The sequence below is a fragment of the Oncorhynchus tshawytscha genome, linkage group LG03 (assembly GCF_018296145.1).
Source record: "Oncorhynchus tshawytscha isolate Ot180627B linkage group LG03, Otsh_v2.0, whole genome shotgun sequence".
Classification (NCBI taxonomy): Eukaryota; Metazoa; Chordata; class Actinopteri; order Salmoniformes; family Salmonidae; genus Oncorhynchus; species Oncorhynchus tshawytscha.
In genome coordinates, this window is record NC_056431.1 from 7,935,172 (window position 1) to 7,957,464 (window position 22,293).

At 41.3% G+C, this 22,293-nt stretch overlaps 3 protein-coding genes across 9 annotated transcripts in view; all 3 read left to right on the top strand.

The window, feature by feature from the left end:
• The window catches only part of LOC112244209 (rho guanine nucleotide exchange factor 1-like), a 61,456-nt gene extending 46,164 nt beyond the window's left edge, over positions 1–15,292 (top strand). For all 5 annotated transcript variants that reach the window (XM_042309030.1, XM_042309031.1, XM_042309042.1 and 2 more), the window contains 4 exons: positions 9,872–10,018; positions 10,104–10,345; positions 10,767–10,849; positions 11,078–15,292. In XM_042309030.1, the coding sequence (XP_042164964.1) occupies positions 9,872–10,018; positions 10,104–10,345; positions 10,767–10,838 (461 nt within the window). In that variant the 3' untranslated portion in view covers positions 10,839–10,849; positions 11,078–15,292. The remainder of the gene's footprint in view (positions 1–9,871; positions 10,019–10,103; positions 10,346–10,766; positions 10,850–11,077) is intronic.
• Positions 15,293–15,369: 77 nt separating this feature from the next.
• Positions 15,370–18,994, top strand: cd79a (CD79a molecule, immunoglobulin-associated alpha). 2 transcript variants are annotated; one of them, XM_042309146.1, is made up of 5 exons: positions 15,370–15,570; positions 16,887–17,252; positions 17,846–18,039; positions 18,264–18,326; positions 18,468–18,994. In XM_042309146.1, the coding sequence occupies exons 1-5, from the start codon at positions 15,531–15,533 to the stop codon at positions 18,588–18,590; spliced, it is 786 nt and encodes a 261-aa protein (XP_042165080.1). In that variant the 5' UTR covers positions 15,370–15,530; the 3' UTR covers positions 18,591–18,994. The 2 variants fall into 2 exon arrangements, with proteins under 2 accessions (XP_042165080.1, XP_024246662.1); XM_024390894.2 differs by having other exon boundaries at positions 17,924–18,039.
• Positions 18,995–19,650: 656 nt separating this feature from the next.
• Positions 19,651–22,293, top strand: part of lipeb (lipase, hormone-sensitive b) — a 45,568-nt gene continuing 42,925 nt past the window's right edge. Inside the window, exon 1 of one of the 2 annotated variants that reach the window (XM_042309059.1) lies at positions 19,651–19,787. In XM_042309059.1, the coding sequence (XP_042164993.1) occupies positions 19,655–19,787 (133 nt within the window). In that variant the 5' untranslated portion in view covers positions 19,651–19,654. The remainder of the gene's footprint in view (positions 19,788–22,293) is intronic. The other variant, XM_042309069.1, reaches the window with a different exon arrangement.

Consider the following 22,293-nt stretch of genomic DNA (forward strand, 5'->3'; position numbering starts at 1 on the left):
AGACTGTTACTGTGTTACTACCAAGACTGTTACTGTGTTACTACCAAGACTGTTACTGTGTTACTACCAAGACTGTTACTGTGTTACTACCAAGACTGTTACTGTGTTACTACCAAGACTGTTACTGTGTTACTACCAAGACTGTTACTGTGTTACTACCAAGAGACTGTTACTGTGTTACTACCAAGACTGTTACTGTGTTACTACCAAGACTGTTACTGTGTTACTACCAAGACTGTTCCTGTGTTACTACCAAGACTGTTACTGTGTTACTACCAAGACTGTTACTGTGTTTTTACCAAGACTGTTACTGTGTTACTACCAAGACTGTTACTGTGTTTTTACTGTTACTGTGTTACTACCAAGACTGTTCCTGTGTTACTACCAAGACTGTTACTGTGTTACTACCAAGACTGTTACTGTGTTACTACCAAGACTGTTACTGTGTTACTACCAAGACTGTTCCTGTGTTTACCAAGACTGTTACTGTGTTACTACCAAGACTGTTACTGTGTTTACCAAGACTGTTACTGTGTTACTACCAAGACTGTTCCTGTGTTACTACCAAGACTGTTACTGTGTTACTACCAAGACTGTTACTGTGTTACTACCAAGACTGTTACTGTGTTACTACCAAGACTGTTACTGTGTTACTACCAAGACTGTTACTGTGTTACTACCAAGACTGTTACTGTGTTACTACCAAGACTGTTACTGTGTTACTACCAAGACTGTTCCTGTGTTACTACCAAGACTGTTCCTGTGTTACTACTAAGACTGTTACTGTGTTACTACCAAGACTGTTCCTGTGTTTTTACTGTTACTGTGTTACTACCAAGACTGTTCCTGTGTTTTTACTGTTACTGTGTTACTACCAAGACTCTTCCTGTGTTACTACCAAGACTGTTACTGTGTTACTACCAAGACTGTTCCTGTGTTACTACCAAGACTGTTACTGTGTTACTACCAAGACTGTTACTGTGTTTTTTCTGTTCCTGTGTTACTACCAAGACTGTTACTGTGTTTTTACTGTTACTGTGTTACTACCAAGACTGTTCCTGTGTTTTTACTGTTACTGTGTTACTACCAAGACTCTTCCTGTGTTTTTACTGTTACTGTGTTACTATCAAGACTGTTACTGTGTTATTTCTGTTACTGTGTTACTACCAAGACTGTTACTGTGCTATTACTGTTACTGTGTTACTACCAAGACTGTTACTGTGTTACTACCAAGACTGTTACTGTGTTACTACCGAGACTGTTACTGTGTTACTACCAAGACTGTTACTGTGTTTTTCTGTTCTTGTGTTACTACCAAGACTGTTACTGTGTTTTTTTTCTGTTCTGTGTTACTCCAAGACTGTTACTGTGTTTACCAAGACTGTTCTGTTCTTGTGTTACTACCAAGACTGTTACTGTGTTTTTCTGTTCCTGTGTTACTACCAAGACTGTTACTGTGTTACTACCAAGACTGTTACTGTGTTACTACCAAGACTGTTACTGTGTTACTACCAAGACTGTTACTGTGTTACTACCAAGACTGTTACTGTGTTACTACCAAGACTGTTACTGTGTTACTACCAAGACTGTTACTGTGTTACTACCAAGACTGTTACTGTGCTATTACTGTTACTGTGTTACTACCAAGACTGTTACTGTGTTACTACCAAGACTGTTACTGTGTTACTACCAAGACTGTTACTGTGTTTTTACTGTTACTGTGTTACTACCAAGACTGTTACTGTGTTACTACCAAGACTGTTACTGTGTTACTACCAAGACTGTTACTGTGTTTCTACTGTTACTGTGTTACTACCAAGACTGTTACTGTGTTTCTACTGTTACTGTGTTACTACCAAGACTTTTACTGTGTTACTACTAAGACTGTTACTGTGTTACTACCAAGACTGTTCCTGTGTTTTTACTGTTACTGTGTTACTACCAAGACTGTTCCTGTGTTTTTACTGTTACTGTGTTACTACCAAGACTGTTACTGTGTTACTACCAAGACTGTTACTGTGTTACTACCGAGACTGTTACTGTGTTACTACCGAGACTGTTACTGTGTTACTACCAATACTGTTACTGTGTTACTACCAAGACTGTTACTGTGTTTTTTCTGTTCTTGTGTTACTACTAAGACTGTTACTGTGTTACTACCAAGACTGTTACTGTGTTTTTTCTGTTCCTGTGTTACTACCAAGACTGTTACTGTGTTACTACCAAGACTGTTACTGTGTTACTACCAAGACCGTTCCTGTGTTTTTACTGTTACTGTGTTACTACCAAGACTGTTACTGTGTTACTACCAAGACTGTTACTGTGTTATTTCTGTTACTGTGTTACTACCAAGACTGTTACTGTGCTATTACTGTTACTGTGTTACTACCAAGACTGTTACTGTGTTACTACCAAGACTGTTACTGTGTTACTACCGAGACTGTTACTGTGTTACTACCTAGACTGTTACTGTGTTACTACAGAGACTGTTACTGTGTTACTACCAATACTGTTACTGTGTTACTACCAAGACTGTTACTGTGTTTTTTCTGTTCCTGTGTTACTACCAAGACTGTTACTGTGTTACTACCAAGACTGTTCCTGTGTTACTACCAAGACTGTTACTGTGTTATTACCAAGACTGTTACTGTGTTACTACCAAGACTGTTCCTGTGTTTTTACTGTTACTGTGTTACTACCAAGACTCTTCCTGTGTTTTTACTGTTACTGTGTTACTATCAAGACTGTTACTGTGTTATTACTGTTACTGTGTTACTACCAAGACTGTTACTGTGTTATTACTGTTACTGTGTTACTACCAAGACTGTTACTGTGTTACTACCGAGACTGTTACTGTGTTACTACCGAGACTGTTACTGTGTTTTTTCTGTTCTTGTGTTACTACCAAGACTGTTACTGTGTTTTTCTGTTCCTGTGTTACTACCAAAACTGTTACTGTGTTTTTTCTGTTCTTGTGTTACTACCAAGACTGTTACTGTGTTACTACCAAGACTGTTGCTGTGTTTTTTCTGTTCTTGTGTTACTACCAAGACTGTTACTGTGTGTTTTTTCTGTTCCTGTGTTACTACCAAGACTGTTACTGTGTTACTACCAAGACTGTTACTGTGTTACTACCAAGACTGTTACTGTGTTACTACCAAGACTGTTACTGTGTTACTACCAAGACTGTTACTGTGTTACTACCAAGACTGTTCCTGTGTTACTACCAAGACTGTTACTGTGCTATTACTGTTACTGTGTTACTACCAAGACTGTTACTGTGTTACTACCAAGACTGTTACTGTGTTACTACCAAGACTGTTACTGTGTTTTTACTGTTACTGTGTTACTACCAAGACTGTTACTGTGTTACTACCAAGACTGTTACTGTGTTACTACCAAGACTGTTACTGTGTTTCTACTGTTACTGTGTTACTACCAAGACTGTTACTGTGTTTCTACTGTTACTGTGTTACTACCAAGACTTTTACTGTGTTACTACTAAGACTGTTACTGTGTTACTACCAAGACTGTTCCTGTGTTTTTACTGTTACTGTGTTACTACCAAGACTCTTCCTGTGTTTTTACTGTTACTGTGTTACTACCAAGACTGTTACTGTGTTACTACCAAGACTGTTACTGTGTTACTACCGAGACTGTTACGGTGTTACTACCGAGACTGTTACTGTGTTACTACCAATACTGTTACTGTGTTACTACCAAGACTGTTACTGTGTTTTTTCTGTTCTTGTGTTACTACTAAGACTGTTACTGTGTTACTACCAAGACTGTTACTGTGTTTTTTCTGTTCCTGTGTTACTACCAAGACTGTTACTGTGTTACTACCAAGACTGTTACTGTGTTACTACCAAGACTGTTCCTGTGTTTTTACTGTTACTGTGTTACTACCAAGACTCTTCCTGTGTTTTTACTGTTACTGTGTTACTATCAAGACTGTTACTGTGTTATTTCTGTTACTGTGTTACTACCAAGACTGTTACTGTGCTATTACTGTTACTGTGTTACTACCAAGACTGTTACTGTGTTACTACCAAGACTGTTACTGTGTTACTACCAAGACTGTTACTGTGTTACTACCGAGACTGTTACTGTGTTACTACCGAGACTGTTACTGTGTTACTACAGAGACTGTTACTGTGTTACTACCAATACTGTTACTGTGTTACTACCAAGACTGTTACTGTGTTTTTCTGTTCCTGTGTTACTACCAAGACTGTTACTGTGTTACTACCAAGACTGTTACTGTGTTACTACCAAGACTGTTACTGTGTTACTACCAAGACTGTTACTGTGTTACTACCAAGACTGTTACTGTGTTACTACCAAGACTGTTACTGTGTTACTACCAAGACTGTTCCTGTGTTACTACCAAGACTGTTACTGTGTTACTACCGAGACTGTTACTGTGTTTTTACTGTTACTGTGTTACTACCAAGACTGTTCCTGTGTTTTTACTGTTACCATGTTACTACCAAGACTGTTCCTGTGTTACTACCAAGACTGTTCCTGTGTTTTACTGTTACTGTGTTACTACCAAGACTGTTCCTGTGTTTTTACTGTTACTGTGTTACTACCAAGACTGTTCTTGTGTTTTTACTGTTACTGTGTTACTACCAAGACTGTTCCTGTGTTTTTACTGTTACTGCGTTACTACCAAGACTGTTCATGTGTTTTTACCGTTACTGCCTTACTACCAAGACTGTTACTGTGTTATTACTGTTACTGTGTTACTACCAAGACTGTTCCTGTGTTATTACTGTTACTGCATTACTACCAAGACTGTTACTGTGTTACTACCAAGACTGTTCCTGTGTTATTACTGTTACTGCATTACTACCAAGACTGTTACTGTGTTACTACCAAGACTGTTACTGCATTACTACCAAGACTGTTCCTGTGTTTTTACTGTTACTGTGTTACTACCAAGACTGTTCCTGTGTTTTTACTGTTACTGCCTTACTACCAAGACTGTTACTTTGTTTTTACTGTTACTGTGTTACTACCAAGACTGTTCCTGTGTTTTTACTGTTACTGCCTTACTACCAAGACTGTTCCTGTGTCTTTACTGTTACTACCAAGACTGTTCCTGTGTTTTTACTGTTTCTGTGTTACTACCAAGACTGTTCCTGTGTTTTTACTGTTACTGTGTTACTACCAAGACTGTTCCTGTGTTTTTACTGTTACTCCCTTACTACCAAGACTGTTCCTGTGTCTTTACTGTTACTACCAAGACTGTTCCTGTGTCTTTACTGTTACTACCAAGACTGTTCCTGTGTCTTTACTGTTACTACCAAGACTGTTCCTGTGTCTTTACTGTTACTGTGTTACTACCAAGACTGTTCCTGTGTCTTTACTGTTACTACCAAGACTGTTCCTGTGTCTTTACTGTTACTACCAAGACTGTTCCTGTGTTTTTACTGTTACTACCAAGACTGTTCCTGTGTCTTTACTGTTACTCCCTTACTACCAAGACTGTTCCTGTGTCTTTACTGTTACTACCAAGACTGTTCCTGTGTCTTTACTGTTACTACCAAGACTGTTCCTGTGTCTTTACTGTTACTACCAAGACTGTTCCTGTGTCTTTACTGTTACTGTGTTACTACCAAGACTGTTCCTGTGTCTTTACTGTTACTACCAAGACTGTTCCTGTGTCTTTACTGTTACTACCAAGACTGTTCCTGTGTCTTTACTGTTACTACCAAGACTGTTCCTGTGTTTTTACTGTTACTACCAAGACTGTTCCTGTGTTTTTACTGTTACTGTGTTACTATCAAGACTGTTACTGTGTTATTACTGTTACTGTGTTACTACCAAGACTGTTACTGTGTTATTACTGTTACTGTGTTACTACCAAGACTGTTACTGTGTTACTACCGAGACTGTTACTGTGTTACTACCGAGACTGTTACTGTGTTTTTTCTGTTCTTGTGTTACTACCAAGACTGTTACTGTGTTTTTTCTGTTCCTGTGTTACTACCAAGACTGTTACTGTGTTACTACCAAGACTGTTACTGTGTTACTACCAAGACTGTTGCTGTGTTTTTTCTGTTCTTGTGTTACTACCAAGACTGTTACTGTGTTTTTTCTGTTCCTGTGTTACTACCAAGACTGTTACTGTGTTACTACCAAGACTGTTACTGTGTTACTACCAAGACTGTTACTGTGTTACTACCAAGACTGTTACTGTGTTACTACCAAGACTGTTACTGTGTTACTACCAAGACTGTTCCTGTGTTACTACCAAGACTGTTACTGTGCTATTACTGTTACTGTGTTACTACCAAGACTGTTACTGTGTTACTACCAAGACTGTTACTGTGTTACTACCAAGACTGTTACTGTGTTTTTTACTGTTACTGTGTTACTACCAAGACTGTTACTGTGTTACTACCAAGACTGTTACTGTGTTACTACCAAGACTGTTACTGTGTTTCTACTGTTACTGTGTTACTACCAAGACTGTTACTGTGTTTCTACTGTTACTGTGTTACTACCAAGACTTTTACTGTGTTACTACTAAGACTGTTACTGTGTTACTACCAAGACTGTTCCTGTGTTTTTACTGTTACTGTGTTACTACCAAGACTCTTCCTGTGTTTTTACTGTTACTGTGTTACTACCAAGACTGTTACTGTGTTACTACCAAGACTGTTACTGTGTTACTACCGAGACTGTTACTGTGTTTTTTCTGTTCTTGTGTTACTACCAAGACTGTTACTGTGTTTTTTCTGTTCCTGTGTTACTACCAAGACTGTTACTGTGTTACTACCAAGACTGTTACTGTGTTTTTTCTGTTCTTGTGTTACTACCAAGACTGTTACTGTGTTACTACCAAGACTGTTGCTGTGTTTTTTCTGTTCTTGTGTTACTACCAAGACTGTTACTGTGTTTTTTCTGTTCCTGTGTTACTACCAAGACTGTTACTGTGTTACTACCAAGACTGTTACTGTGTTACTACCAAGACTGTTACTGTGTTACTACCAAGACTGTTACTGTGTTACTACCAAGACTGTTACTGTGTTACTACCAAGACTGTTCCTGTGTTACTACCAAGACTGTTACTGTGCTATTACTGTTACTGTGTTACTACCAAGACTGTTACTGTGTTACTACCAAGACTGTTACTGTGTTACTACCAAGACTGTTACTGTGTTTTTTACTGTTACTGTGTTACTACCAAGACTGTTACTGTGTTACTACCAAGACTGTTACTGTGTTACTACCAAGACTGTTACTGTGTTTCTACTGTTACTGTGTTACTACCAAGACTGTTACTGTGTTTCTACTGTTACTGTGTTACTACCAAGACTTTTACTGTGTTACTACTAAGACTGTTACTGTGTTACTACCAAGACTGTTCCTGTGTTTTTACTGTTACTGTGTTACTACCAAGACTCTTCCTGTGTTTTTACTGTTACTGTGTTACTACCAAGACTGTTACTGTGTTACTACCAAGACTGTTACTGTGTTACTACCGAGACTGTTACGGTGTTACTACCGAGACTGTTACTGTGTTACTACCAATACTGTTACTGTGTTACTACCAAGACTGTTACTGTGTTTTTTCTGTTCTTGTGTTACTACTAAGACTGTTACTGTGTTACTACCAAGACTGTTACTGTGTTTTTTCTGTTCCTGTGTTACTACCAAGACTGTTACTGTGTTACTACCAAGACTGTTACTGTGTTACTACCAAGACTGTTCCTGTGTTTTTACTGTTACTGTGTTACTACCAAGACTCTTCCTGTGTTTTTACTGTTACTGTGTTACTATCAAGACTGTTACTGTGTTATTTCTGTTACTGTGTTACTACCAAGACTGTTACTGTGCTATTACTGTTACTGTGTTACTACCAAGACTGTTACTGTGTTACTACCAAGACTGTTACTGTGTTACTACCAAGACTGTTACTGTGTTACTACCGAGACTGTTACTGTGTTACTACCGAGACTGTTACTGTGTTACTACCGAGACTGTTACTGTGTTACTACCAATACTGTTACTGTGTTACTACCAAGACTGTTACTGTGTTTTTTCTGTTCCTGTGTTACTACTAAGACTGTTACTGTGTTACTACCAAGACTGTTACTGTGTTACTACCAAGACTGTTACTGTGTTACTACCAAGACTGTTACTGTGTTACTACCAAGACTGTTACTGTGTTACTACCAAGACTGTTACTGTGTTACTACCAAGACTGTTCCTGTGTTACTACCAAGACTGTTACTGTGTTACTACCGAGACTGTTACTGTGTTTTTACTGTTACTGTGTTACTACCAAGACTGTTCCTGTGTTTTTACTGTTACCATGTTACTACCAAGACTGTTCCTGTGTTACTACCAAGACTGTTCCTGTGTTTTACTGTTACTGTGTTACTACCAAGACTGTTCCTGTGTTTTTACTGTTACTGTGTTACTACCAAGACTGTTCTTGTGTTTTTACTGTTACTGTGTTACTACCAAGACTGTTCCTGTGTTTTTACTGTTACTGCGTTACTACCAAGACTGTTCATGTGTTTTTACCGTTACTGCCTTACTACCAAGACTGTTACTGTGTTATTACTGTTACTGTGTTACTACCAAGACTGTTCCTGTGTTATTACTGTTACTGCATTACTACCAAGACTGTTACTGTGTTACTACCAAGACTGTTCCTGTGTTACTACCAAGACTTTTACTGCATTACTACCAAGACTGTTCCTGTGTTTTTACTGTTACTGTGTTACTACCAAGACTGTTCCTGTGTTTTTACTGTTACTGTGTTACTACCAAGACTGTTCCTGTGTTTTTACTGTTACTGTGTTACTACCAAGACTGTTCCTGTGTTTTTACTGTTACTGCCTTACTACCAAGACTGTTACTGTGTTATTACTGTTACTGTGTTACTACCAAGACTGTTCCTGTGTTATTACTGTTACTGCCTTACTACCAAGACTGTTCCTGTCTTTACTGTTACTACCAAGACTGTTCCTGTGTTTTTACTGTTACTGTGTTACTACCAAGACTGTTCCTGTGTTTTTACTGTTACTGTGTTACTACCAAGACTGTTCCTGTGTTTTTACTGTTACTCCCTTACTACCAAGACTGTTCCTGTGTCTTTACTGTTACCAAGACTGTTCCTGTGTTTTTACTGTTACTACCAAGACTGTTCCTGTGTCTTTACTGTTACTACCAAGACTGTTCCTGTGTTTTTACTGTTACTGTGTTACTACCAAGACTGTTCCTGTGTCTTTACTGTTACTACCAAGACTGTTCCTGTGTCTTTACTTTACTACCAAGACTGTTCCTGTGTTTTTACTGTTACTACCAAGACTGTTCCTGTGTCTTTACTGTTACTGTGTTACTACCAAGACTGTTCCTGTGTCTTTACTGTTACTACCAAGACTGTTCCTGTGTCTTTACTGTTACTACCAAGACTGTTCCTGTGTCTTTACTGTTACTACCAAGACTGTTCCTGTGTCTTTACTGTTACTGTGTTACTACCAAGACTGTTCCTGTGTCTTTACTGTTACTACCAAGACTGTCCCTGTGTCTTTACTGTTACTACCAAGACTGTTCCTGTGTTTTTACTGTTACTACCAAGACTGTTCCTGTGTCTTTACTGTTACTGTGTTACTACCAAGACTGTTCCTGTGTCTTTACTGTTACTACCAAGACTGTTCCTGTGTCTTTACTGTTACTACCAAGACTGTTCCTGTGTTTTTACTCTTACTGCCAAGACTGTTCCTGTGTCTTTACTGTTACTACCAAGACTGTTCCTGTGTTTTTACTGTTACTGTGTTACTGCCAAGACTGTTCCTGTGTTTTTACTGTTACTGCCTTACTACCAAGACTGTTCCTGTGTCTATAGAACGAGATAAGGACATCCTGACGGATGAGATGAAGTCTGTGGACTCTCCTCATTCTCTGATTGATTACCTCTCGGACAAAGGCTTCGACTTGATTGGCCACAGCAACAGTGATCAGGTGAAAGTGGCCAATAGCGCGTTAAACGAAGGTGAGTGGGTTTATTTGATTGGTCCAAACGGTTACCATTTTCACTGATGTTCCTATTACTGTTATGTTCCTGTCTCCTGCCACAGTCATGTCCCTCAAGAGGCTATTGGTTGGCAGCATCAGCCTATCAGACAACTCACAGCCTGATGAGGAGAATGGAAGGGAGGAGCCAGAGAGGCAGGACCAAGGACTACAAGGGGAGGAGGGTGGAGGGATGAAGATAGAGGAGGAGAGAGGGATCAGCGCTCCTCTGGTTCTGTCCCAGGAGAGGATGGAGGAGGTGTGCCGGAAACTGCAGAGTCTGGAGGTACAGCTGAAGAGACTGCAGGTGAGGAAGGAAGGAAGGAAGGAAGGAAGGAAGGAAGGAAGGGAGGGAGGGAGGGAGGGAGGGAGGGAGGGAGTTGTCGAGGATTGGGTAATGGGGTTGCAAAGGATGACTGAAGCATAAAAGGAGTGAGCCAAGGAGGACAGATGGGGACAAACAGCAGCATAGAAGAGAAAGATAGAGAAAATCACTTCACCAGGGCTTGTGCTGCTCTGCTGCTATTGTCACTGAAATGGCTATGTGAAATTGGAGTTCTGGGACAATGGCCTTTGTCTGCAGCTAGCTGTGTGATGTCACAAGGGCACCCACAAAAGGGAAAGAAGATTATGAAAGGAAGGGATGGCGGAGACGGAGGGGTGAAGTGTGTGTGTGTGTGTGTGTGTGTGATTCAGCATTTAACTGTGTATTGATCTTGCTCCATCAGAGTGTTGAGGAGGAGCACCACCGGCTGCAGAAGGCCCTGTCTAAGTTCTCCCTGGAGGGGGGAAACTTCTAGTCGGTCACCAGGTGAACCTTCATATACAACCCTTTACACTGTTGTCATGGGAGGAGTTTTTCTTTACCGCTGATACAGGGTCAGATCTTGTATTATCTCTCTAGTTAAGATAAGGGTTGGGGTTAGAGTAATATACGATTTTAGGTCAACTACCTCTGGCTCTGCAATGCCATGGGTATTAATACTAGAATTGTGTCAAGGATATGTTGTCTAATCTCACCAACTCTTTCCTTCCTCAGATCACTGTAAGTGCTGGATTGGAGTGCTCGAGTTGCTTTTGGAGGATTGATGAATGCGTCCTGGAATTTCCTATTTACTAAACACTCTGTGCTCCACTGCCATGCCTGAGCCCTTGTTAAAAATTTCCAGGTGATCACAGCCAACCGTGAGGCCCTTGCAAGGCGGAGGAGGACGGCTTTACGCAAAGTAGTTGAGTAATGCAATGTGGGAGGGGTGTGTTTGAGGTGTGTGTGTTTTTGCGTGTTTGTGAACATGCTCGTATGTGCAAGTGAGTGAGTGTGTGAGAGATGGGAGTTTTGCAAACAGGTGCCAAAGATTGGAGCAGTAGTTTGCTGTGAGAGAGATGCTGCCTGGACTTATTGATTGTGAGCTTCTGCAACACAAACACACACACACAACATATACTTCCCCCAGTGCATGTTCAGTAAATATATCTATCATTGCCAACTGTAGGGGTTTGGACTGTATAATAAACCCCCATGTATGCATGTAGAGAGAGATACTAGTGTCAGCCCTATAGAGGGCGATGTAGAGCGGTAGAACAAGACAGGAACATGCTCAGAGTTGTGAAATGCTGGTAATTTTTCCAAAATTCACAAGTTTTCCCCAAATCCTGGTTGGAAGATTCCTGGATTCAGGAGGGAATAAGGAGGAATTCTGGGAGTCGTTCAACCGGAGATTTCTGAAAAACCTGGGATTTTTTGGGAAACTTTCCAAACTTAGACATTTTACTGAACCTTTAGTAGGCCCCTATATCCAGTACATGCCAAAGTACAGTAGAGATGCACCTTTAAGTTAGTATAATCCAATTCAAGTGACCAACCACACTGAATTCCCAACATTGAATTTGCAAATATTTATTACTATTATTTTGATAATATATAATATATGCCATTTAGCAGACGCTTTTATCCAAAGCGACTTAGTCATGCAGGCATACATTTTAACATTTTACCCCAATTGTTGAGAAGGTCTGCGCGTGTGTTTGTGTTGTAGAAGCAAAATGGCCTTCTGGAGTTACTGTAATAGAGTCCTATTAGAACTGTAATTATGGCCCAAACATTCATCCAGTAGTATTGGAATTGATCATGTTGTTAGGGATATAGACAGTGTGTGTACTGCTTTTGACTTCAGCCGCCTCTCCTTTGGACCCTGCTACTGTGCTGGGCCGGGCGATAGAGGGATGGACAGATACACAGAGATGGGATGGACATTAGAGATGGAGGGACACAGTAAGGAAGAGAGGAGTAAGGGAGGAGAGGAGGCAGAAGGGGTTTTCCCTGGAAGACCAACTTGATTAGCAGCTTATTAGATGGTGATGGAGGTAGATGTAGAGAGAAGACTTGAAGTTCAGTGTTCAATGTGCTGTGGAATCAGTTATAGGGGCCTCCCGAGTGGTGCAGTGGTCTAATCTGGGAATCTGGGTTCGAGTCCAGGTCCTGTCGCAGCCGGCAGCCACAGGGAGACCCATGGGGCGGCGCACAATTGGCCCAGTGTCGTTCGGGTTAGGAGAGGGTTTGGCTGGCATCGATGTCCTTGTCCCATCACGCACTAGCGTCTCCTGTTGCGGGCTGGGCGCAATGCTCGCTGACACGGTCGTCGGGTGTACAGTGTTTCCTCCGACGCATTGGTGCGGCTGGTTTCTGGGTTAAATGGGCATTGTGTCGAGAAGCAGTGTGCCTTGGCTGGGTTGTGTTTTGGAGGATGCACGGATCTCGACCTTCACCTCCCCCAAGTCCATACGGGATTTGCAGCGATGAGACAAGATTGTAAACTACTAATTGGATACCATGAAATTGGGGAGAAAAAGAGGTTTTTAAAAAATCTATATAATAAAATAAAGAATCGGTTATAGACACAATCAGTCAGACCCATACATGCTCTGATACTCACATTGCGTGGGAGCCCAGTGCAGTAACAATGGTCACACAGGAGAACGGTCATCACGTGTGTGATGTGACTGGAGTCGACTTCCTGACTATAGGGCTAGTAGCTTCTCCGTAAAGAAAGGAGGGAGACACACAGTATTATATGCTGTATGATACGTTTTTCGTCCGATACAAAGGTTATATTCTTTAATGGTATCAGTACCATTTTTGTGCATATTTTTCTTCAGGAGTTGATTGTAATTATTGTTATTATTTTGATGATTTAGACTAGTGGCATTGAACTGTTAACTGGGAAACGGGACCAAAGAGACATCCATGTACCTGTAGATCCTAATATGAGCTGTTTATATTGTCCCACTGCTTATTATTACTATAGGAGAAAGTCACGTCATGCTGATTGGAGAGTGATGCCTACAGTAAGCAGCCGTGGCTCTCTGCTTCTCCTGCATCCAAACTCCAGCGCCACATGTAGAGAAAACAACACAGTGGGTAGAAACATAGAGGGCCTGTGTTGAGGGAGATAATGATATCTAAGCTTGTATGAAGACTGTATTGTGTATTGTGAAACATCCATCCATGCTGCTGCCCCAGACTAATGAACAAAATTGAACTAGACACTTCACAATCACACTGCCGTTCAAATCCTCTCTTCATTACTACCATGTGTGAGCAGGGCTGCACTGTGTTGTTATAGACATGACTCACCTAGCGTCACTTTGATATTGACTGGACCACGTTTAGGGACAGCATGGGGTGGCGGTACAGTACAGTAAGATACAGAAGGATACTGAGATGAGACCCATCATTACTGATTTAAGCTACTGTTTCGATAGACCACTTCTGGAATGAAGAGAAGCGGGTCTGGGGAGTTCGGATGCAGGAATTGCAGGCGCGACTAGTCGTCACTCTCACCAGTGTTGGAATGACAGTTATCTTTCACGATCACTTTTGAATTATGCATTCTCGTTGTGGCCATAGCAACCGTTCCCTTACACCCTCCCCCAAATATGTAATTATGCAAATGTTATTGATAGTTCCTCTAAGAAGCAGAGGGCGTAGTTACAAGTTGTGTTGAAACTTCATTGCCTTTTTTTCTTTCACCCCCCACCCCTTTATTTTCTCATGTTCCCCTCTTCATCACCAAGTCCACAATAATAGTCTCCATCTCTCCTTCATCCTGTCTTCCTTCTAGAAGGCGTAGAAATGTAGTCCTTACTTCCTTACTACTCTCATCATTTTATTTGTGTTTCATTTGCTTAAACGGGTCGGGAGGTTTTGTTTTTGGTGATGTTTTGTTGAGAGGAACATATGTAATTATGTACTATGCATTTGGCAACAATGGGAGAAAGAGGAAGAGACTTGGATAGCTTTTGTTTGCTCAGAGACCCCATATGTGAGACAACTCACTTGTATTATACAATACTAGATGGCAACAAGATGAGGTTAAAGAGATTATCTCTAACTTGGGCTTTTTCACCATTGAAGCACAGTAATGAGCAGGTTAAATCCTGTTATAGCAGCTTAGGTTAATACCTCCACTGCCACTAGTACTTGGCAAACATGTGCTTACAATCCTCTGTCTCTCTCTCTTCCCTTTGCATCCCCTCATGTATCCTATTTACAATTACATAGTGGTCTAGTTTTATATGATTTTATAGAGAAGGGTGCCTTGTTCTGACGATCAAGCTTTTTCCCAAAGAGCTCTTTAGTAAACAAACACTGTTGGTTGGGGAGATGTTTGGCTGTTAAGGTAGAAGAACCATGAAATGAATGTAGAAAGAGTTGGGTGACCAACATCAAGTCTCCTGTTTAATGTACAATTACAGTGAAATGCCTTTCTTTCAATCTCTAAAGCAACATGCATTCTAGGTCTGGCCAGGAGGTTTTCCTAGTCAGGTCACATGGTCCGGAAACCCCCCTGGCCTTACTTCTAGGTAATCCAAGGTTTCAGATAGGTGGTTTGTAGCGGATTGACTGTAGGGTGGCTGTGTAAGTCCTGCAGTGTCCCCTGTAACTATGCTATCTCAGGGGTATGTATGTTACAAAGTGTATTGTGTGTGTTCACCTCAGCGACCACAAGGTTTGACCAGCGCCATGTTTGCTCCAGCTAGCCAGCGCTTTGTATAGAATAGGGTCTGGTCTGTCACACATGCATCCGCCACATGTATATCTATAAACAAATGAATATGCAAGATCTATACTGTGTATTTTGGCTTTGATTCATTGTGTAAGAGTTTTTAATTGTATACTTCAGAAGAAATGAGGTACGTTTTTTTAAAAATTGTAATTGTTTTTTTTTAAATAAATGGGGGTAAAAAAACAAAACTTTTTTTGGTCTTTTACTGTTTTGAGTTCAAGAACACTGCAGTCACTTAAGCATATATCCTGACACCGAGAGACCAACAAAAGAGGAAGGAAGGTTTATTCACAAGACAACTGGGTCGAAGTGTATAGCTCTGTTGAAAGGCACAACACTCAAAATAACATTGGACCAAAATACTTTTTTATAAAAGGCCTTTTATTTTCTGCAACAACTGGCAACCAATATAAAACAGTGAAGAGGATGGTGGCCGTGACATTCTTGTTCCTCTGCTTCTGGGTTGGTGAGTAAGGGGCTGCTAGGATATGCTGATAAACAAAACAGGGTAGTTAGTCTTTTAGTGCATATTCACCTTTATTTGAGAAGTTACATTACAGGTGGAGGATGAAGATGAGACCGAAGTGTAAATCTATGCCGTTTGTGTGAATTAATATGAATAGGTTCAACATCCTTTAAACCATGCATTGCAACATTTAAAACAATTTCCCCCCATTTTATCCCTTGGAACATGAGATTATTTAGCTGTGAGTAATGTATCTGTTCTGCTCTAATGAACCGTATCTCCAACCAGAGCAGATGGTTGTGCAATCAAATCACATTTTATTTGTCACATGCACGGACTACAACAATGAAATGCTTACTTACAAGCCCTTAACCAACAATGCAGTTAAGAAAAATACCGATTGAAAAATAAGAAATAAAAGTAACAAATAATTCAAGAGCAGCAGAAAAATAACAATAGCGAAGGGTATTTACAGGGGGTACCGGTACAGAGTCAATGTATGGGGGCACCGGTTAGTCGAGGTAATATATACATGTAGGTAGAGTTATTAAAGTGACTTATGCATAGATAATAACAGAGTAGCAGTAGTGTAGGGGGGGGGGGCAATGCAATAGTCTGGGTAGCCATTTGATGAGATGTTCAGTAGTCTTATGACTTGGGGGTAGAAGCTGTTTAGAAGCCTCTTGGACCTAGACTTGCTCCAATACTGCTTGCTTGAGGTACGGTAGCAGAGAGAACAGTCTATGACTAGGGTGGCTGGAGTCTTTGACAATCTTTAGGGCCTTCCTCTGACACCACCTGGTATATAATCCCTGGATGGCAGGAAGCTTGGCCCCAGTGATGTACTGGGCCGTACACACTACACTCTGTAGTGCCTTGCAGTCAGAGGCCGAGCAGTTACCATACCAGGCAGTGATGGAACCAGTCTGCTCTCGATGGTGCAGCTGTAGAACCTTTTTGAGGATCTGAGGAGCTATGCCAAATCTTTGGTGGACACCAAGGAACTTGAAGCTCTCAACCTGCTCCGATACAGCCCCCATCGATGAGAATAGGGGTGTCCTCGGTCCTCCTTTTTTCTGTAGTCTACAATCATCACACACTAGAATCTATACCAAACACTTATAACTCAAAATAGCAAGAGATGTTAAGAGACATAATATTACAGCACTCTGGTTTGTGTGGCGTTTTTAGTCTCCAGTTTCTTTTTATCATCAGTGTTTTGGGCCAATAGTTGGACAGATATGCTGTCAATAACTGACCTTTGATCAGTGTCTTATGGGTCAACCTCATCCTACTCCTGCTGCTCTGCCTTCTAGTAGGTGTCCACGGTGACCTCAGCCGTATCCAGGTTACTCTGGAGCCAGACAGGCCCTCTCTGAGGGTGCAGCTCTCTCACACCGCCCATCTGCGCTGCTGCTACTCAGCCACAAGGGGAGCCGTGGAAACCACCTGGTTCATCAGCATCCGGACGGTCAACGGCACGTCCGCCCCACAGGGAGTGGACCGGAGAGACAACCATGTGACAGTGGATGGGGGGAACCTGACTGCGGCAGGGGTCATGTGTCACACACTCATCCTGAGGGAGGCCCGTCTGAACGACTCAGGGTTGTACCAGTGTTTTCTCAACCACAGCGCCCTGCGGCACTCTGTGTACACCCACGGCACCTTCCTGCAGGTCTACAGTGAGTGTGTGTGTGTGTGTGTGAAGCCCTCACAGTAAGCACCCATGTCTCCTTCCTTCAGGTCTTGTGTGTGTAACCCTCAAAAGCTTTAGTCTGATCTGTACTCTCAGTACTTTGTTGTACAGTATTTCTATTATGTGTGTGTATGTACATGTGGGTGTCTGGGTGGTGGGGTCAAACCAGCTAAACAATTCAGAATGCTTTGTAATCCACAAATCCAGTTAACCACTGCCCAGTCCAGTAGAATTCACCATGAATGGCAGTATCTGTTCCCTGTAGTGCACACAGATCAGACCAGATTGCAATCCACCTAAAGCACCCAGACTTAAGCCACCAGTGAATGGCTACATTGTGTAGTAATCCCTCTGATTTAATTCAAATGACCAATGTTGAAATGTTAAAGAAATGTTGTGTTTATAGGTTTTCCTGGGAAATTGTGTGACATACTGAGCATTGTTTAAAAAAATAATAATTGCACCGCTAAACATACACTGGCTGTTTTGTATAATTTATCTCAAACTATTCTCCTCTGTCTTGCTGCAATCTGATGCATGGTACCCTGTCCACCCTATCTCTCTTTCATTCACATCTAGCCTGCATCTCTCCCATGAAAGAGCAGCAGGTGAGTTCTACTCTGATGACCTTTATACGACCCCTCTCCCCCTGCTCAGGGCCGATGGTGGAGATTCTGGACATCAGTGAAAGCACCAAGAACAGCATCCTGATTGCTGAGGCAATGTTACTGATGGTGGCAGTGCTTCTGCATGGTACCATGATGCTCTGTAAGGTCAGAGAGACAAGCAGGCCACCTTTCTACTGCTGATGCTAGGCTACTAGATCTAATATTCCTAATTTGCTCTCATTCCAATAGTGAATTTTGTCATTTGAAAACTGCTTTAACCAAAAGGACTAGTATGTATGGTAATCTTACTGTATGACGACAATGGGCTTTTTCACACCATTGGCCAAGAGATTTACGATATATTATGATGTCATCCTCTCCTTTTCAAGACGAAGAAACTCAATCAACTGAAGAAGAAAAGGGTCAAAGAGGAAGAGGAGATAATCTATGAGGTGGGACTTGAATCAGATCCTCTCTCTGTCTTTCTGTCATAGTCACTGTTTTCACCATTCTTCAGTCAATCAAACAAGTTCTAGAAGAAGGGAAGAGGAAGTCAACCTATCATGACCTCCCTTACCTCAATCCATATCCAGGGTCTAAATCTGGAGGAATGCTGCTCCACATATGATCAGATCCAGCGCTCTCTGGTGCAGGGCCCCTACCAAGACGTGGGAAACATGATCATAGAGGAGGAAATCCAACTGGAGGAGCCTTGAATGAGAGGGGGGAGGAAGAGAGGGCGGGAGAAGAGTAATTTAATAGAACAGAGTTGTGGTGAGGGTTTTGATATGAATTTTCTTCAAAACTGCCCCCCCCACCTCTATGAATTTATAGAGGTGACATGCGTTTTCCTTGCAGCCTTTGCCTATATTTGAATCTAATTTCTTACTGGACCAAAAAGGCAGTAACCTACAATGTCAGAGGGAATTTTGCTTTCAATTTAGCCTTTCATTACAAATGCCAATACCTAAACACTTTTTATATTCATAAAATATATATTTTTTCTGCATGTTTGTATTTTCTATGCTTTTGTGTATGCATTGGCCAAATGTTTTTTTTCCCTCCAATCTCCATAATTCAAGGCCTGAATTGTGCTTAGTAAATAAAATTATAAAACTGATTGCCTTATGCTTTCATGTTGACATATTTAGCATTTTAGCTTCATGAAATGTATTCATGTAGCTTCATGTATGTATTTGTCATATGTCCCTCGCACCCATACCGATGTGACTCGCTTGATGGAGTCTAAGAAGCGTTATCCCATTTCTGACACAATTGTGGGGTAGCACAACTGTGACTTGAATCTGGATCCTTGTCAACCTTACCATTCTTACCATTACACCAAGAGGCTCCTAGCACAGGAGGTTGGTGGCAACTTAATTGGGGAGGACGAGCTTGTGGGAATGGCTGGAGTGGAATCAGTGGAATGGTATCATATACATTAAACACATGGTTTGATGCCATTCCATTTGCTCCATTCCAACCGTTATTATGAGCCGTCCTCCCCTCAGCAACCACCACTGACGATGTTGTAGCTTGTAGTTCAGCTATTAAACCGTCTATACATTAAGGTTTACCTCCCTGTGAATGGAAGCCTACTGACAGACAGTACTGTACTTTGTTTACCACAGATGATTATCTGGGGAAAGCTTTCGGACACTGCAACTCAGCAAAGAGGGGTGGCGTTTGTCGAACTGGAGCACGTCAATAGGCTCAAGGAATGCATTACCAGCGCTGACTGGCTGCAGTTTTGTTTGTGGGTGTGGCTTTTTTTACAGGTATGACTAGAATATTTGAGGAGGCGCTGCGGAAACAGTGGGCGAAGATGGCGTCGGGAAAGAAGGGAGGAAACAGCAGCCTTGAAAAAGGTTTGAATGGAAGACGTTCGTCAAAACATAAAGAGGGGCCAATAGGTACGTTATTTACAGCAGTTAGACGTTGGACCATTCGCGTTAGTGGTTTTTGATAATGACAGTTAAATTAGATTGCAAACCCCAACTCTTGCCTCTCTTCTAGCTAGCTAACTAGGATGCTAACGTTAGCCAGAAAGATTTAAGCCGCGGAAAGTGACAACAGTCTTAACATGTAACGTTAGCATTACGTTTCCTGGAAACTTGCATTGTGTGATATGAGGTTTGCATTAAAATAGTTTCCAGTGTTTCGAAGCTAAACTTAGTCACTAACGTCAGCTAGGTTGAAACTTTCACAACTCGTTTATTTCATAATGTAGGTACTGTAACGCGCAATCTCGCTACAAAATACCAATGCAATTACTTGGAAATGGTAACTGTTTCGCGCGAGTATTTGACTGTAACGTTAGATACAATGTACATTATAACTAATCGAAACCTCGAGTCACTTGTTATATCGAGGCGGCAGGTAGCCTAGTGGTTATGTATATATTTTTTAGTCCCAACTCATGTAGGCTGACGATAACGGTCCACCTGATCAGGTTGTCAAATCAGATAACACAGCAGGGTTTGTGGGCTCAGGGATTAACTTGTTTGTGTGTGGAGTGGTGAGGAACGTTGAGAAGCTGCACAATGCAACAGCAGCATCCTATTCTTCAGACAGTGTTGCCATCAGTTTACATTTGGAACCGTGTACTCAACAATGTGACACATGGGCAGCCTGTGGAAAAGAACATGCTTGAGGGGGTGGCATTACATGGTCAGGGATATGCCATTCAGTCAGACAGTTCTCCCACTGTAGCAGGCTTCTTTACTAGTTTTTAATTAAACAATCACTCTATTTACAAACAACTGGATTAAATATGTCTAAGAGGCTTTCACAATAGTCTCTCACAAACAAACCATTTATCTGTAGGTATTTAGTAATGAGATGAACAAACATGATATTATCTTCAGCAAATCTGCTTCTTGGATGAAAACTGGCACCAGACTGTTATTGTGGAGCAGAGACCTGTTATCGCTAGCTGTAAGCACCTTTTGAGTGATTCCAGAGCATGCGTGAATAGCCAGATGCGTTCTGCAGGGGCAGGATTTCCTCCTCATACATTTGAATTCCAACAATACCTGTGGATTGGATTGCCACAACATTAACCATACGTTTAGCCTATCTATCAAAATATGCAGATCATGGTAAATTTAGCCTATTTGTCAACATGAGCTGCCGATTCTGTCTGACCTTAGCAATGACCCGCTGTATGAGATTTTGACTCAACTGTCAGTTGACTAGCCACCTGTAGTACTTTCTTATCTGGTCTGTCATCTCAGTCAGACAGTGTAGTAAAGGGCTGAGGGGAAACCGGTGAGGCCACCAGGCTTGCTTGGTTATGAGGGGTGGAGAGGGGCTCATTGTTACTAACGTCCTGTTGTGAAGTTTGGCCACAACTGAAATAGTCTGGAGCAAGGGGGTCGTCACCTTCGAACCCCACCATGACAGGAAATCCCCCCCAAACAGGCCAAGGAAGATGTAGCCTAGTCTTCACACTGTTTGAATGCTATTTGACTTCAATTAGCAATGGGGCCTACTTCCTCAGGCTTAGCCTATTATTGGTACCATGGCATTTTGGATGAAAGTGAACTTCTATGCCATCTAAAGTTAAAGTGCACCACCCATCACACCTCTAGGCCTAGATGACGACATGCCATGATCAATTCGGGTGACTTACACATTAGAGGTCGACTGATTAGGATTTTTCAACGCCAATACCGATTATTGGAGGACCAAAAAAAGCCGATACCGATTAATCTGCCAATTTTTATATATATACTTGGAATAATGACAATTACAATGATACTGAATTTACACTTATTTTAACTTTAATATAATACATCAATAAAATCAATTTTGTCTCATAAATAATGAAACTGGTTCAATTTGGTTTAAATAATGCAAAAAGAAAGTGTTGGAGAAGAAAGTAATATGTGCCATGTAAAAAAGCTCATGTTTAAGTCCCTTGCTCAGAACATGAGAACATATGAAAGTTGGTGGTTCCTTTTAACATGAGACTTCAATATTCCAAGGTAAGAGGTTTTAGGTTGTAGTTAATATAGTATTTATAGGACTATTTCTCTCTATACCATTTTGTATTTCATATACCTTTGACTATTGGATGTTCTTATAGGCACTATAGTATTGCCAGTGTAACAGTATAGCTTCTATCCCCCCCTCACCTCTACCTGGGCTCAAACCAGGAACACATAGACAACAGCCACACTCGAAGCATCGTTACCCATCGCTCCACAAAAGCTGCGGCCCTTGCATTGCAAGGGGAATAACTATTCCACATCCAAAAGCGAGTGACGTTCAAAACAGTATTAGTGCACACCCAGCTAACTAGCTAGCCATTTCACATTGGTTACACCAGCCATTAGGCTGATAGGCTTGAAGTCATAAACAGCGCTGTGCTTGGGAAGAGCTGCTGCCAAAATGCACGAAAGTGCTGTTTGAATG

Coding starts and splice junctions, on each gene's coding strand:
- cd79a (XM_042309146.1), top strand. CDS start 15,531: ATGGTGGCCGTGACATTCTTGTTCCTCTGCTTCTGGGTTG. Junction 17,253..17,845: donor CACCTTCCTGCAGGTCTACA/GTGAGTGTGTGT, acceptor ATTCACATCTAG/CCTGCATCTCTCCCATGAAA. Junction 18,327..18,467: donor AAGAGGAGATAATCTATGAG/GTGGGACTTGAA, acceptor ATCCATATCCAG/GGTCTAAATCTGGAGGAATG.